The 16,648-nt window shown below is 47.0% G+C and overlaps 1 protein-coding gene across 2 annotated transcripts; it reads left to right on the top strand.

The window, feature by feature from the left end:
• The first annotated feature begins 212 nt into the window (after window positions 1–212).
• Window positions 213–15,464, top strand: Tatdn2 (TatD DNase domain containing 2). Of its 2 annotated transcripts, none has more exons than XR_015047576.1 (8): window positions 213–474; window positions 580–990; window positions 4,948–5,568; window positions 6,513–7,385; window positions 11,708–11,835; window positions 14,058–14,241; window positions 14,420–14,517; window positions 14,639–14,812. XR_015047576.1 is itself a non-coding variant. In XM_021164757.3 (8 exons), exons 2-7 carry the CDS (start codon window positions 586–588, stop codon window positions 14,777–14,779), a joined length of 2,352 nt encoding a protein of 783 aa, XP_021020416.1. In that variant the 5' UTR covers window positions 213–474; window positions 580–585; the 3' UTR covers window positions 14,780–14,812; window positions 15,335–15,464. The 2 variants fall into 2 exon arrangements, 1 of the variants encoding a protein (XP_021020416.1); XM_021164757.3 differs by lacking the exon at window positions 14,420–14,517 and adding an exon at window positions 15,335–15,464.
• Window positions 15,465–16,648: the final 1,184 nt, after the last annotated feature.

Raw genomic sequence — 16,648 nt, 5'->3', positions numbered from 1 at the left:
TTCCGCGGAGCTGACGCCGAGGTTGCGGAGTAGGCGGCGGGGCCGAGGCCTTGGATGAGGGCGCGGTGCGGCGCTGGGCCGGGTCAGCTGGAGGAGCGGAGGTGACTTCCGGCGCGCGGCTCCGGAGGCCAGTGGCTTCCTCAGGCCCGGGGCGGGACGGGGCGGCGGGAGGCGAGCGGCCACCCCGCCCGCGGCCCGCCCTTGGCGTCCGGGGCCTGCGGGCGCGTGCGGCCCAAAAGGCGGCTCCGCACGCGCTCGGCCTCCCGCGCGGGGCTTCGGAAGGCAGAACGCTTCGCCGCGCCGCGCCGGAAGCGCCTCGGCGTCTCGGGAGTGGCGCGCTGTTGACAGCCGCGCTCGCGGACTTGGGCTGCGCGTCGTTCGGGCTCGGCGCTCGGCCCGCGGACGCTTCTCGGAGCGCTGTGGCGTCCCCGAAGTCCGCAGCATTGGAATGGGCAGACGACAGGAACGGGAAAGGTCAGTGGGGCCGATTCCCGCCGTTGCCCTAGCGGCTTCCCGGCGGCGTGAGGCGAGCAGCCGCCAAGGCTGCTGCTACAATCGTCGTCCCTCTGTCCCTGGCAGGTGCCCATGGCGTCGGAGCGGCGCAAGGTCAAGTATCACTGGGGCAGCACGTCGGAAGGGTGTCCCAGCAAGCGCAGCCGCCCCCGGGAGCCCGGCAATGTGGCCCCCTCCAGCCGGCCAGGTCACAGGTGTGCGTCGCGTCCTCGAGGGGCCAGCAGCCCCCAGCGTCTGAAAGTCCGGCGCGGGGACGATGTGGCCCGCGCTCCTCGGAGCTCAGTCCGTCGTCGCACCTCCTCTTCCTCTTCTTCGTCCTCTCTCTCTTCGGGCTCAGGTGTGGGTGAGGCCGCTTCCCCTGGCTTCCTGATTGCGAGCCCTCGGAGACTACCTACGTCCAAGGGGTCCCCTCTGCACCCTGTCCACTCCTCTCTAGAAGAAATGGCTTCTCTGCGGAAGGAAGCTTGTAGCGTTAAGGTACGTGGCAGCGACGTCTGGCAAACGGTGAAGTCCCTTGCACGTGGCTTGAGTGGTGGAGAGAAGACATTGGTGGGAAAAGAATAAAAATTGGATCTTTCCTGTGGAGGGCCTGGTGTGTGTGTGTGTGGGGGGGCGGGCGGGGAGGGTGTTGAGGGGTATAGCTCAGTATGGAGGGGGTTTTCAAACTTGGTGGCATTTGGAACTACTAGGAAAGCCTGATAATGGTTGTGGTCTGCCATCCCCAGAGAGAGTGATTATAGACAGTTTGGAGGGAATCTCTGCAACCTTCGAGTGATTGTAAATGGACAGTGAAACTGGAGGATCAGCACAATGGAAGGTGGAATAATGCCCAGGAAAGAGGATGTAGATTTCGGTCAATTTAAAGAGTTTGCCCTTGGGGCTGGAGAGAAGAAGGCACATACAGCTGCTGAAGGAGGACCCGGGTTCTGAGAGCCCAGGTCAGGTGGTTCACAGTCCCCTGTAATTCCAGCTCCCATTCCTCTGGCTCCCATGGGTATCTATCTACATGTGCACTTAACCCACATAGGTACACTTAATTAAAAGTAAAATTAAATGGTCTTTGTACTTAGAACAGCTCTGAATTGCAGCTCAGGAAATGGACTCTTAGTGTGGCTTTTCACCAAAGTTGTGGATTCCTGCATGTTGGCACTCTCTTTGGGTGGTTTGGTTAACAGGGTTTTGGATTTTTGAGACAGGGTCTCTCTGTAGACCAAGCTGTCCTGAATCCCACAGATCCCTGCCTGCTTTAAAGGCATATGTCACTACACCTGGCTTGGGTACTTTTTTAGTTTATTAGTAGTTATCTTTGGAGGTCAGCTCAAGTCTAGTTCCCCAGGGGAAACACATGGGGATTTGTAAGTTCTTGGAGCAGATTGGGGGATGCTTCTAAAGCAGACCCGCTTCAGGTTTTGAGTGCCAGGCAGTGTTCTAGGAGTGTGAGATTCTTCAGTAACTGAAAAACAAAGGTCCCTACTCTTCTGTTGATAATAACATGTAGATTTTGGAGCTCTGGTAGTCTTAAAAAGTGTGTATGTAGAAGAGTGTAAACACAATGAGAAAGTCTCATTTTGGGGGGAGATGGGCTGCCCCTAGGAAAAACCGCAAAGGTAGTCTAAGGAAAGGGAGTTTAACACCTTTCCTGATGGTTTCCTTTTTAGAAAGGTTCATTTAGTCTAGGTTGAACTCCATATGTAGCCAAGGAAGACCTTGAACTCCCAGTCCTCCCTTCTGAGTGCTGGAGGTACAGGCATTTGTTACTGCATTTGACTTTCTTGGTGGGTTCATAAATGAAGCAGAGTCTTGGCTGTTTAACTCAGAAAGCTCTTTGTCTAAGTGCTTTTCTTTTCTTTTCCTTTCCTTTCCTTTCTTTTTTTTTTTTTTTTTTTTGAGTTTTTCAAGACAGGGTTTCTCTGTATAGCTCTGGCTGTCCTGGAACTCACTTTGTAGACCAGGCTGTCCTCGAACTCAGAAATCCGCCTGCCTCTGCCTCCTGAGTGCCGAGATTAAAGGCGTGTGTGCCACCACGCCCGGCTTCTTTTCTTTTTAAATTTATTTATTTTTATTTCATGTGTATTGGACTTTTGCCTGAATGTGTGAGGGTGCCTAGAACTGGAGTTACACAGTCGTGAGCTGCCATGTGGATGCTGGGAATTGAACTTGGGTCCTCTGAAAGCGCCATACCCATCTCTCCAACACCAAGTATATTGTTTTCTAATCACATGCTCTACAACTGAGTTTCATCTTCAGCCCATGTTTTCTCAATAATAGAGATTATAGCCTGATCTCTGGAGGGCAAGAGGAATTTTTCTAAGTTCACAAATAATGGCGAATTGAAAAGTTATCTTTGGCAGAACAGTACTGATTGTGGCTCAGATTAAGTCAGGTAAATACGAGCCTTTGCTCATACAATGTAAGTTTGTTACGAGTTCATCCATGTGGGTTTTGGACAGTATCGATGCTAGATGATTGCAGTTTTGACACAGAACCCCAGTGTCAGGGACAGGAGTTTTCAGGCTCAGGCTATGCTGCCTATTGCCAGTTAATTGAGGGTATGGCCTCTAATCGGTTTGAGTCTAATCCTAGCCTGGCTTCATCTTTCATGAAGGCTGCTGGGGTCAGTTCTTGAATGTTATTGTATGCCCAACATTCTTTTGGGTCACGGAGCCAGGCACTGTGTGATGAGAGGACTGGGAAGATTCCCCGTGACCTTAGGAAGTGTAGGCCTCCTTCCTTGTGACCGTGTTGGTCTTGAGTCTCAGGTGTTGCGTGCTGGCACAGCTGAAGGACATTGATGAGAGCATTTTCCCAGGCCGCCTCAGGTTGCTTACTCATGTTCTCCCCAGCCCTGCCTTCTTTGACTTTAACAGGTGCACACTTGGGTTTGTGTGCTCCAAGTTTTCAGCTCAGAGCTCTCAGTGTCAGGACACAGAGTGTTCAAACGGAAGATGTTCCAACATTTATTTTATTTACTCCCTGCTGGGTTTGCCTCGGGATCTCAATATGCTAGGCAAGTGCTCTATCTCTGAGTTATATATCCCCTGCTACTGTTAATAGACAGACCTGAGGTCCACCTCACTTTGCCCTCTTGTTATTTCTTAAGTCTGAAGTTGACTCTTACGTTTATATTGAGAGGGTCTCACAGCTTAATTTGGCCTTGAAATCCTGATCCTCCTGTCTGTGCTGGGAGGGGTGTCCTACCATGCTGCAGCCGCTGCAGCTTCCTGTTCATTAGGCCTCGTGGGAAGTAACTTCTCTTTTTTTAATTTTATTTATTTATTTATTTATTTATTTATTTATTTATTTATTTATTTATTTTGAGACAGGGTTTCTCTGTATAGCCCTGGCTGTCCTGGAACTCACTCTGTAGACCAGGCTGGTCTCGAACTCAGAAATGCTCCTGCTTCTGCCCCCCAAGTATTGGAATTAAAAGAGTGCGCCACCACGCCTGGCGGGAAGTAACTTCTTGTTGTCGAACCATCTCACTGCTTCTGCTTCTTTTATTTTTATTTTCTGAAACCAGAGTTGTAGTACATAACTCAGACTTAAATGGAACTCAATATGTAGCCCAGGCTGACTCATTTACAGTGGTCATCTTACCTTAGCTTAGTGTTGTGATTATAGGTGTGTGCCACTGTATCTGTCTGAGAGAGTATATTTACTTTGAGAGGAACTTAATATAAATCCTCAAGCTGCAGAGAGTGTAGAATGCCCTGGGTTCATGTATGCTGTGTTTTACAGCTGGGGAGGTTTTCATGGTCTGTTGCCTTTGGGAGGGCTGGACCATGCTAGGCTGAGTGCGGATCCCCTGTGGACTCTTGGAGTGAGTGCATACAGAAGATAGAATAGGGCTGAGGAGTTATCTGTGGGGAATGGGTGTGAGATGACTTGGTGCATGCTGAGGTCATATTTGGGAAAGTATCCTTCTAGCAGCAAGGTTACAGTTTAGGGAAAGAGAAGACTTGAAGGAAGGTTAGGCCATAGGGGCAAAAGAACTTACTTAGGACTGGGGACTTGGGTTCATTGAGCCAGTCCTATCCTTTGTCAGGGTCTTAGGTTTCCTGATTTTTGTAGTAGGACTGGGCCACTTCCAGTGAGAAAACAATGAACTGTTATTTTGTCTAGTGTGAAGTGTGTAATCACTTCCCATTGCAACTCTACTGTTACATCTCCATGCTCCCTGCTCACTCTGGCAAGAGGAGACCATGCTGCATTTTAGAAGTGAATTTTAAGTAAGGGACTGAAGCCTTATTTATTATATGAGCTTTCCACAGTAGAGAGGGGAGAAACTCCTCTCTGGGAGAGTCTTAACCTTGTCACACTCACTTTCATTTCCCTTGTGCTGATGGACCCACCACTGACTTGTCATTGACTAAGTACAGCAGATAGAAAAATCGCTCTTGGAACAAACCTTTGAAAGTTTCTTTTAAATTCCAGGTTGATTCTAAAGATAGTTCTTGCCGCTCTACAAACTCTGAATTTGCAACAGAAGCTGAGGGTCAGAGTGATGCTATGGAGGAACCCAACAAGTTCCAGAAAAGGAAGAAGGACAGGCCTCAGGACCAGGGCTCAAGAGTGATCTACCTGAAGGCCATCCAGGGTATCCTGGGGAAGTCGATGCCCAAGAAAAAGGGAGAAGCTGCCACCACTCAGGGGAAGGCAAGCTTGGGAGACTGTCCTAACCAGGAAGGACCAAGCAGGAAGGTGGAAGGACCAAGCAGGAAGGTGGAAGGACCAGCCAGGAGCAGGGACGGACCAGCCAGGAGTGGGGAAGGACGGTCCAGGAGCCGGGAAGAACTGGTCAAGAGCGTTGAAGAGGGACCAGCTGCAAAGGTTACCGTTACTGTTCCTCAGAAAGAAGAGGCACATACAAAGGTTAGGGTGGAGAAGGAAGCGTCTGCACTAGACAGGAGCAGCCTCAGTGACAGAAGAGTGATCATAGATTCTGTGAAGAAAAGTAGTGAGGAGCTGCTTGGGGACCGAAGGACAGTCATTGACAAACCCTCTCCAGCCCTGGAATTTTTTGATAACTCTGACTCTCCTGCAGATATTCAAAAGGTAAATGAACACACACCAGATTTCTTTGGTTCAGTTTTTTGGGTTTTGAATTCTCTTAATTATGTATATTTGTCATTTAGTCTTTCTAGTTTGATCCTAAGTGATATAGATGAAACTATTCTTAGTTTCGTTCCCCATCCTGACCTCTGTTTCCCACCATTAGGAGGATCAGACTCAGGGCCTTAGGAATTCTAGGCTAGAACTCTAACTCCTAGCTCCTCTGAGGATCGTAAGCAGTGCTTTATTCAACATGGACTCCAGGAAATTAGTGCCTCTCTTCTGCCATTCCTTTCAGTTATTAATAAACTTCAAATCAGCTTTTTAAAAAATACCTTAAAATTCTATTAAATGTAGGGTGTAGGTTTGCCTTTATTGAAAAAGACCAACATGATAGTGGCTTAAACAAAATAAAATTTTGTCTTAAGATGGGTCCCATCCCAACTGCAGGGATCTTGGTGCCTTCTGTGTTGATGCTCTGCCCTGCTAAATACAGTATCGATCTTATAGCCTAAATTGGGGATGATGATAGACTTGAGTTTGTTACTTAGACATTGGCCAGTAGAAAGCAGATGAGAGAAAAGGAAATAATACACTTATTTTCTCTTGAGAACTTGGTTCAAAAATTGTACACGTTGAATCTTCTCACACTTATTTAGAAGCATCTGGAAAGGCAGTAATATCTAGCTTCAAGGGAGTCTGAGAAATTCTGCCTTGAGTCCCAGTGTTCAATCATCAGGTTCCACACTGATGGCTTTCATCTGAGCTGCATTGCAAAGGCCTTTGAATCACAAAGTTAGGTTGAATTTACACCCTTTGTAACCACAGAGTGGGATTAAGGTCTGTCTGTTCTGGAGGGGAGAGACCATTCTGCAACCACAGCATTGCATGAGGGAGGGGTTGGGTCGCCCATAGGAGAGCTAATTTGTTGCTTTTCTTCTGTGCAGCACACAGACAGAGAGGTGGTGATGGAGCATCCCTCTTCAGGGAGTGACTGGTCAGATGTGGATGAGCTGGCCACTGTGAGGTTCTCCCAAGAGGAGCCTGTCCCACTGAAATACTCAGCAGTTCCGGCATCCTCTTCCTTCCCCACGGACTGTGTTATGTACCCTCCTCATTTGTATAGTAGCCCATGGTGTGACTATGCCAGCTACTGGACTAGCAGCCATAAGACACCTGGATATCCATTAGTGGGATCCAGCAACCATGACTCGGCACAGGCTGGGAAGAGCAGCCAGGATCTTCGGAGTGTTCACTCCTCCAAGTCCCAGAGCATCTCCAAAGGCCTAGACATTGCCCAGGAAGGTAGGTTCCAGAATTCCCACTCACTTCGGTTCTCCAGAAGCACAGAGGAGGAGGAGGTGAAGGGGAAGAGGACATTCCAAGAGGAGACACCACTTCACCACACCAGAGAACACACATCCAGCTCTTTGCCAAGGAGCCACCGAGAGCTGAGCCTGGAAGAGGGCTTCATCGATACCCACTGTCATCTGGACATGCTCTACTCCAAGCTGTCTTTCAAGGGGACCTTTACAAAGTTCAGAAAGATTTATAGCAGCTCCTTCCCTAAGGAGTTTCAAGGCTGCATCTCTGACTTCTGTGATCCAAGGACACTGACTGATGGCCTATGGGAGGAACTTCTGAAAGAAGATCTGGTTTGGGGGGCTTTTGGCTGTCACCCTCATTTTGCACGATACTATAATGAGAGTCAAGAAAGAAAGCTTTTGCATGCCTTACGCCACCCCAAGGCTGTGGCATTTGGGGAGATGGGCCTGGACTACTCTCACAAGTGCACCACTCCAGTTCCTGAACAGCACCAGGTACTGGCTCTAGTCTGCTTTCCTTCAGACATTTCCTTTAGTGGTTGAACTTCCCAGTAAGGGCTATTAGTATTGTGAAACTCCTTGAATGCCCCCAGGGTTTCTCTGTGTAGCCCTGGCTGTCCTTGGATTTAGAGATTTACCTGCCTCTTCCTCCCAGGTGCTGGGATTAAAGATATACCCCCTGCTTTTTCTTTTTCTTTCTTTTTGTTTTTAATGTATGATTTTGCCATTATATCAAACTGGCCTTGAAATTGTGGTCCTTTTGCTTCAGCCTCCCCATGGCAGGATTATAAACCCTTGCCACCATGCCCAATTTACAAACTCAATTAGTGGAGGGTTTTGTTTTTGTTAGTTTAGTTTGGTTAGGGAATTTGCATTGTTGAAGATTAAATCCAGGATTTTTGCAAATGCTAGGAGTGTGCTCTGCTGCAGAGACACACCCCATAGCATTTCATTTGTTTTGTTTCCCTTTGTAAACCTAGCTACCTGGAACTTGCTATGTAGACCAGGCTAGCCTGGAATTGAGAGCGCTCTTGGTCTCCACTCACCTAATACTTAAAGGCATGTGTTACCACATTTGACTCCATTGCACTGTTACAAAAGTAAGATGGAGAAGAGGCATTTTGAGACTTTGTGTTTGCTTGCTTTTGGGTTTTGAGACAGGGTCTCTGTGTGGTCCGGACTGTTCTGGAACTAGCTCTGTAGACCAAATGGGCCTTGATTCACTTGCCTCTGTGTCTTAAGTGCTGGGGTTAAAGGTGTGTGCCACTGCTGCCCGGAACATCTTGAGATTTTTTTTAAAAAAATTACATTTATCTGTTTAGGCATATATGTGTGTTTATGTGCATGCACGTGTGAGTTGTGAGTTGGTTTTCTCCTTCTACTGTGTGGGTCATGGCAGTTGAGCTCAGTTGTCAGGCTTGGTGGCAAGTGCCTTTATCCACTGAGCCATCTTCCTGGCCCTTACTGAAACAGCTATTTTTAAAGTTCCATTTTAATTTAGTGGTGTCCATATGTGAATATATGTACATGGGTGCAGGTGCTGGTGAAGACCTAAGAGGGTAGTAAAGGCCCTGGTGGATTTCCAGGTGTTTGGGAGCTTCTTTACATGGTGTCTGGGAAATCAACTCAGGTCCTCGGGAAGGACAGGAAATATACCTAACTGTTGAGCAGTCTCTCCTGCTGCCTTTTTTGAAACTACTGCTACTACTTTTTTTTTTTTTTGGTTTTCAAAACAGGGTTTCTCAGTGTAGCCCTGGCTGTCCTGGAACTCACTACATAGACCAGGCTGGCCTCGAACTCAGATTCTCCTACCTCTGCTTCTCAACAAGCGCTGAGATTAAAGGTCTGCTGCTCAGCACATAGGAAGCCTTTTATGGCTAGTGTCAGTGCTAAGATAGTTGCTTTCTGTATAACAGCAGCACACTTTTTTAAAGTTCATTTTCTTATTTGAGGTTAGGTATCATGTATCTCAGGTGGCCTTGAACTCTTGATCTAGCCGAGGACAACGTTTAACTCTGGATGTTGGGTCTACCTCTCCAAGTATAGTACCATCTCACAGGTTTGTTTGGTTTTATAAAATGAAGTATGCCTGTTACAGAATACTTTAAAAAGTTCAAAAATGTACGAAGAAGACTAATTCTCTTTCAATTTGAGATAATGACTATTAGCCGTCATAACATTGTCTTCTTCCTGAGTGTTTTTTGAACTTGACATTTAGGTAGGGGAAGAGTCCTGCGAGGCTTTCAGTGTACTTCTCTGATGGGGGTGCCACTGCCTCCTATTGTCCATCCATCCTTTCCTGGCTCCCAGGTAGTGTTTGTGGTAGAGCATGTATGTATGTATGTATGTATGTATGTATGTGGTAGAGCAGCTAGGAGGCCTTTGAAATCTCCGATTGTGCATCCCGCAGGCTGTATAGGCCTTGGGACTGGAGTGTTGGGATCCTGACTGCAGAATTTGGCTTGCTGGTTTTCATCTGGTTCTTTTCATATCTGCCTTGAGGTAGTAATGTATTAGCCATGTGACACATATATAAAGTAACTACATCTGAACACATGGGGGGAAATAGTGTCAGGATAGTGAGACATAATGCTTTTGCACTTGGGCTCTATCTTACTGAGAATTTCTGTTGTAGTTATAAACACAATAACTACAAGAACTCTAGAATAGGAACCTGGAGGCAGGAACTGAAGCAGAGACCTTAGAAGAATGCTGCTGACGGTCTTACTCCCATGGCTTGCTCATCCTGCTTTCTTACCTACCCTAGGACTACCAGTCTAGCGGTGGTGCTATCCACATCGGTCAGGGCCTCCCCATGTCAACCATCAATCAAGGAAATCCCCCACAAGGCCATATGGTGGGGACATTTTCTCAAATGACTCTAGCTTGTGTCATAGGGACAGACCATTAACCAGGATAGTGCCAGTGGCATAGGTTAGGTGTGCCGAGGGAAGAGGAGCAGTGCAGGGAGCTCCTCACCGAAGTGTCACACTTGTGTCACACTTGTGTAGCTGGTGTTTACTGGATGCCTGCTTGGTGACAGGAACCCTGATAGAAGGACTTGATAGTAACTACGCTGTCCTTTGTTAGATTATGAGGGGCTCAGATCACATCTAGGGTCCCAGAGTCACTGTACTCAAGCTGAACTTGGCCAGTGATCTTCCAGCTGTCACTGGTTTGGTGACATGTGACTCAAGATAAAAAATAAGTCAGGGAGTAGATTGTTGGCTGGAGAAGGGCAGAACACATACCTTAGAGAGTTCTGTCAACATGGGCCTCTAAACTAAAGAGGCTGCTTTATTTTTGACACAAATCTTAGATAACTGGGAAAGTGAATAGTGACCAGCAAGCAACCTGTTTGCAATGGCCGAAAGTCTTACTTTGAGGGGAAGAGTCCAGAGAAGGATTGTGTTTGCAGTATTGGGAGGAGTCAGAACTGACAGTGTGATGAGCACTTAAGCACTAGCTTGGGCCACACTAGAGTCCTAGGTCTGATCACAGAATACACAAGTGGTGAGCAGCCATAGGGACAGGCTGTGAGGCTTAGTTTTACCAGCTACTTCCTGAAAGACTGAGAAAATGGGGGACGTGTAGAGTAGCTCTCATTAAGTCTTTCCTTGTTTTTATCCATGTGGTCATGGATTTAACTATTTAATTCCAAGGATTAAATAAGGCTGTAGCTATTTCCTGAGTACATTGCATAGATTAACCGTTAAAGGATCAGCATACTTTGAAAAGCCAAGAAGAGGTAAAGGCACATGCATGTCACAAAGCTTGATGGCCTGAATTTTATCTTCTGGAAAAAGAGAACCAACTCCTGAGAGTTGTCTTCTGACCGTCCCTTACCCTTACGCCCCAGAATAAATGATAAAGATGTGATAATTTTTAAAAAATTGAAGGTGAGTTGGAGAGATGGTTCAGCAGTTAACAGAACCCATATGGCAGCTTACAACTGTATGTAGCTCCAGCTTTAGGGTATCAGACACCTTATACAGACATACATATATGCAGGCAAAACACCAGTGCACATACAGTAAAAATAAATCACTACAAAAAAGTTTAAAAGGTTACATTAGAATTATTATTAGCTTTTGCCCCCATTTTGAGAGGATTTGGCACACGGTTTTAGACGTGTAAATGTCATTCCTAAGTTGACATTACCAAAAGTGTGTTGTTACTGATGCTGAAGATACAAGCATGAGCTGTGTTCTACAGCTATAAAACCTGTGTATGGAACTGTCATGAGAGACAACTTGCTGAAAATTTTCTGGTGCTATTTATTCTAAACCTGGCAATGGTAGAGGAGAGAGAGACTTAACTCACTTGTTTACTTACAGTATTAACTGTGTTTTACCAGCTCTAAAGGATGAAGTAGATCCACAGGTATTTACTTAAGACCTAGGCATTTTGTTGGAGGGCTGTGTGAGTGTACAACTCTTGCATAGGGAAATGTCTAGAAGTTGGTTGCCTTGTAAGTAAAGGTGAGGTACTGAGCTGAAGGACAGCAAATTGGTATTCTGCATTCCAGATCTCTGCCCTTGCATCCCTGCACAGTGTTCTTCGCTAGCTGTTTAGGGAACCAAACCTCCGGGTGCTGGGGCAGGGTCCCCAAGTTCTGGGTTTGTCATAGTGTCTCCCTAGGGGACCAGTGAGGATTGCAGGTTGGTGAGCAGCACAAGGGCTTTGAGGAATCAGCAATGTAGAAAGGACTAGTAGATGGTGATCATGTTTACAAGTCTATTGTACAGTTTAGAAGCAAAGAATTAGAGACAGCAGAAGGGCCACTAATTAGCTGCTGTCCCTTTGTTTTCTCTCAGGTGTTTGAGAGGCAGCTGAAGCTGGCTGTGTCTCTGAAGAAGCCCTTGGTCATTCACTGCCGTGAAGCTGATGAAGATTTGTTGGATATCATGAGAAAATTTGTGCCCTCTGACTACAAGATCCATAGGTTAGGAGCTGGAGTTTCAGTGGGCACATGGCACTCCTGCACTAGCTGCAGATGAAAGAAACTCCAGGAAAGCAGTCATGCTATCTGGGTGGTTTGTGAGGCCTTTTGCGATCTCAATCCTTATTACATTTGAAAAATAACTTGAAATTATTATTTTTTTTTAGATTTTTACATATGAATACTTTAATTATATCATTTCTACCTCTTCCCCCTGTATTACATTAAAGAAAAGTTTGTCAGTTTTGAGACAAGGATCTTGAAAGCCTAGGTTAGCCTGGACCTCATAGATATCATCCATTGTTTCAGCTTCCAGAATGCTGGGGTTACAAGGTGTGCAGTACACCTGGCTTCCTGTTACGGGTAAAGGATCTTTTTAAGTGAATTAAACATTAAGTAGAACCACAGGAAACTTTTGGCACTTGACTCTGCTTATACAGCAGTAATTTTTTAAAAGCTTAAATTAATACTCTTTAATTACCAATGAGCTGTAAGAGGCTTCCTGGTTCAGATGTGGGAGTGGCTGCTGTAGGGTCCAGTAGCTCATCATACAGAAAGCTTTCCAAGGTTTCTGAAAAGATAGATACTGCTTATATTTCTTTTCCTTACTCGAATTTGAAAGCTCTTTTTTTGTTTTGTGATAGGGTCTCATGTTAGCCCCCAGACTTCAGATATATAGCTGAGGATTGCTTTGAATTCCTGATCCTCCTGCCTGTCTCCCCTCTGCTGAGATTACAGATATGTGCCACCATACCTGATTGAAAACTCCATTTGCCCAGTTGGCATCAAAGGTCCAGGTTGTTTTACCTGTCAGTGGCGACCAGTCCTAGTCTAGGAAGGTCCCTTGCATCCCTATACTGCATGTACCAGGCATGACCCATCTCTGGGGATGCCACTGGGGAGCTGTCAAAGACAGACAAGGGCTCCTGGGGATGGAGTATGCGGAGTGTAGGACAGAGGTGGACATAGATACAGAGGGAGCCAAGGTTAGGGGCTCTTTAGCCTGGCTAGAAATGGTTAGGGGTTGACACGTGAGTGAGTGCTTTAGCTGGGCAGAAGGGATGAACAGTATTCAGGGAGGCTGGATCCAAATCTAGGTCTTGTTGGGCGGCAGAAGAGGCTGGGCTTTCATCTACTATGCTTCCACCCACGGGGACTGAAGCAGGGTCTGAGGAGCAGTGGAGAAATGGTTGGGTTTTCAGGACTTTAACAATGGCTGTCTTGTTGGGCAGTGGTGGCACACGCCTTTAATCCCAGCACTTGGGAGGCAGAGGCAGGTGGATTTCTGAGTTCCAGGACAGCCAGGGCTACACAGAGAAACCGTGTCTCAAAAAACAAAAAACCACAACAATAAAAAAAACTCATGGCTGTCTTTAAAGAGACAGCTGGACCAAAGCTAAGAGACAAGACTAATTCTCTTGATGGAGAGTTGTGGCTGTAGGAAGCCCTGATTTGCAGATGAGTTGACAGTATTTCTTGCCTAAGAACGTGAACTGCTGTCACATTCAAGAAGAAAATTCTTTTTTTTTTTTGGTTTTTTTGAGACAGGGTTTCTCTGTATAGCCCTGGCTGTCCTGGAACTCACTTTGTAAACCAGGCTGGCCTCGAACTCAGAAATCCGCCTGCCTCTGCCTCCCGAGTGCTGGGATTAAAGGCGTGCGCCACCACGCCCGGCAAGAAGAAAATTCTTAATCCTAGCTCTTGAAAAGCACAGGCAGGTGTATCTCTGTGAGTTTGAGGCCATCTCTCTCTACATAGTGAGTTCTAGGACAGCCAGGGTTATTGTAGAGGGACCCTATCTGAAACACACAAATTCACCTGGGACCTAGTCACCAGTATTTTCACTTGGCCATTTCTTTTTCGTGCATCTGACAACAGAGACATTTTTTTTTTTTCCATACTGTGGTTGTAACCTGGGGAGGGCTGGTCTTTATTCTTTCTGTCTCCTCTCCCACACTTCTCCAGCCTGCCCCATGGCTGAAGTTGTGTCAGATGGCTGCCCAGATTGTGGGGTGAAGGTGGGACTGGTAGTGTTCAGTATCTGAACCTCATGCCAGCTTGATCTTGCTGTGTTTGGTCTGGCTCCTTTCTCAGCTTGCTCTGGAGTCTGCTTGGATGCAAATTTTTCTTTTTTTTAGGATCCACTAATGGGGCTGCAGGCCTGGAGGCAGCTAGGGGCTGCTGCTGAGGCCTGGGAGTAAGCCCTGAACTCTACTCTCCCACAGGCACTGCTTCACTGGCAGCTACTCAGTCATTGAGCCCTTGTTGAAGTACTTCCCTAACATGTCGGTGGGCTTCACAGCAGTGCTGACCTACTCCTCCGCCTGGGAGGCTCGGGATGCCCTTAGACAGATCCCGTTGGAGAGGATCATTGTGGAAACAGACGCACCCTACTTTCTCCCTCGCCAGGTAGGACTGTCTTCAGACCGACCTGAGGCACTGAGGCGAGTGGGTGGGAGGCTGGCTGGGCCCGAGTCCCAGTGTCCTCCTGGTCCACCTTGTGCGGTATAGGTGTCTCCCTGTTGTTACTCTGTAGAACTGAAAGTCCTGGGGGCTGAGAAGCTGAAGGGTAACCACTCTCTTCCAGGCAGTGGAAAGCCCTACCCTGTAGAGGGTAGTCCATGGAAGCGTGGGACCCTGCTCACCCAGAGCCCCCCATGACTAGGACTCTCCCTGCACCTGCAGGTAAAGGGGTCTCTACAGGGCAGCCCCAAAGAGGTCCTTGCTGGGGATGGGATGGGGACGCTCTATGTGACAGACATGTGCAGAAGGCACAGCGATGATGGAAATGTTTGATGTCTTCCAGGTGCCGAGAAGTCTTTGCCAGTATGCTCATCCAGGCTTGGCCTTGCACACAGTTCGAGAGATTGCCAGGGTCAAAGAGGAGTCACTTTCCCACACTCTGTCAGTTCTCAGAGAGAATACCTGTCGCCTCTACAGTCTTTGAGCAGGGAACACGAGCAGCCATCTTCTGGCAAAGGTCATAAGAGCCTCATGTTTCTTAGCAGTCAACAATGGGAGTCTTTTTCTCTGGTGTAGACTAGTAACTGGCATGTCTAGTCTGCAGCCTCTGGGCAGCCTGTGGCCAAGATAAATTTTTGAATAGAGTTGAATAGAAGATCTTAAACTTCAAGATTTATGTATTTTGTAATTAGATTGCCTGCTTCTTACTGGTGGATTTTTAGATGACTGAGTTATATTACAGTGTTAAAGGACTCACCTGGTAGAGAAAGTAAATCAAAGGCCAGCGAAGATGGCTGAGTGGGTAAAGGCACTTTCTGTGCAAGCCTGGTGAACTGAGTTTGGTCCCTAGCACCCAAATAAAGGTGGAAAGAACTCGACACAATTGCTATATGCTTGCCGTAGCATGTATGTCTCCCCAAACATGCACAATCACAGTAATAATATTTTTTCTAAAAAAGAATATAAGTTTAGGGTTGGTATTAAGCCTGGTTTGTTGGTCTTGAACTTGGAACCTTCTTTTCTCTTTTAAACCCTCTAGGATGACCAGTGGCCTGATGGCTCCGTCTGTCTGTGTCCAAGGTGAAGGGTGTGTTGGAGATCCTGTCAAAACTCAGCAAACCAGGATGTTACCTTGGACCCTCATCACAAGACTTCACTTGCTGGTTGCTGGGTGGGTGGGTGGGTACTGTGGAATGGATTTGGGGTGAGGAGTAGTTTTGCCTGCTGGTCACAAGGCCCTAGGGTAATCAGTGAGGCAACAGAAAAAAAACATTTATGACACAGTGTACAATGAGATGGCCAGTCTGGATCCCTGCCCTTTTGGCCTGGGTTTCCCAGCAATCTGAATAAAGTCACCTCTTTATCTGAGCACATGTGGATATATAAATTGGTTCCTTCCCTGTCATGAAAGGAACTTCCTGAGGGAGGTCTCCTGGGCATTTTCTGGAACCTTGGCTGAGGTGCCACCTTGCATGACTTCCAGGGTTGCCACTGGTTCTATGTCTCTGAGGTGCCTGTCTTTATGATCTCATGGCGGTGTGATGGTGTGTCCTGTGAGAACTAAAGGAGGCAGGCTGTCTACTCTCAGTAAAGCCCCTGTGGCAGGTTGCTGAGCATCTGGGGCCCTGCTTTGTATCTTTTATAAAACACTGGGCCAGGAATATTTCCCTCCTTTCACACTTGTCAGTCTCCCTGTGTCCTCCACTCATGCTGCCCTTACCCCAGCTTACTGGGGGCTTTGGTCATTTGAATTGTTACTGCTGAGCAAGCAGCCTAGAGTCTAGGTGAGATGACCTCTCTCTCCCTTGGCTGTTTTCTGTGTTCTGTTTGTATTTTAGGGGCCTTCATTTGTTTGAGCAGTATGTGATCTAAATAGGTAGCTTTGTTCTGCTCTCTGTAGTACCTTGTAAAGGTGGCCTCATTTCAGGCCTTGGAGGTGATGTTGGCCTGGGCAGTTCTGTGAGGAGAATCCTGTTCTTAGTCCAGAAGGATTAGCTTGTGTAGTCCAGCACTTAACAGTGGGTTCTTCTACGTGACTTTGTCTTTGGATGGTGCACTTGAGCCTTGTGAAGTAAAATAGATAAGCTGATGGCCTGTCTGGTCTTTGCAATGGGACTCAGTGTCAGGTCTGGGAAATAGCTTTCATCTTTTCTTCACTTCTCTTGGTCAGCTCCTTTTTCTCTGCTTCACATTTTTCACTTAGGAAAAACTTGGCTTCCTTTTTGAAAGACTTGGGGTCTGCTCAGTCTGCCACACTATTTATTGTCACTCAAACAAGCTGTATTGTAACCATCTTTACAGCAGACCCTTGGTATCTTTGAGGCACCAATAGCTTCAATGTAGGGCATTACTA

This window comes from Mus caroli, unplaced genomic scaffold (assembly GCF_978045245.1).
Source record: "Mus caroli unplaced genomic scaffold, Mus_caroli_1 scaffold_7, whole genome shotgun sequence".
Taxonomy (NCBI): domain Eukaryota; kingdom Metazoa; phylum Chordata; class Mammalia; order Rodentia; family Muridae; genus Mus; species Mus caroli.
This window is presented reverse-complemented; position numbering and strand designations above follow the sequence as displayed.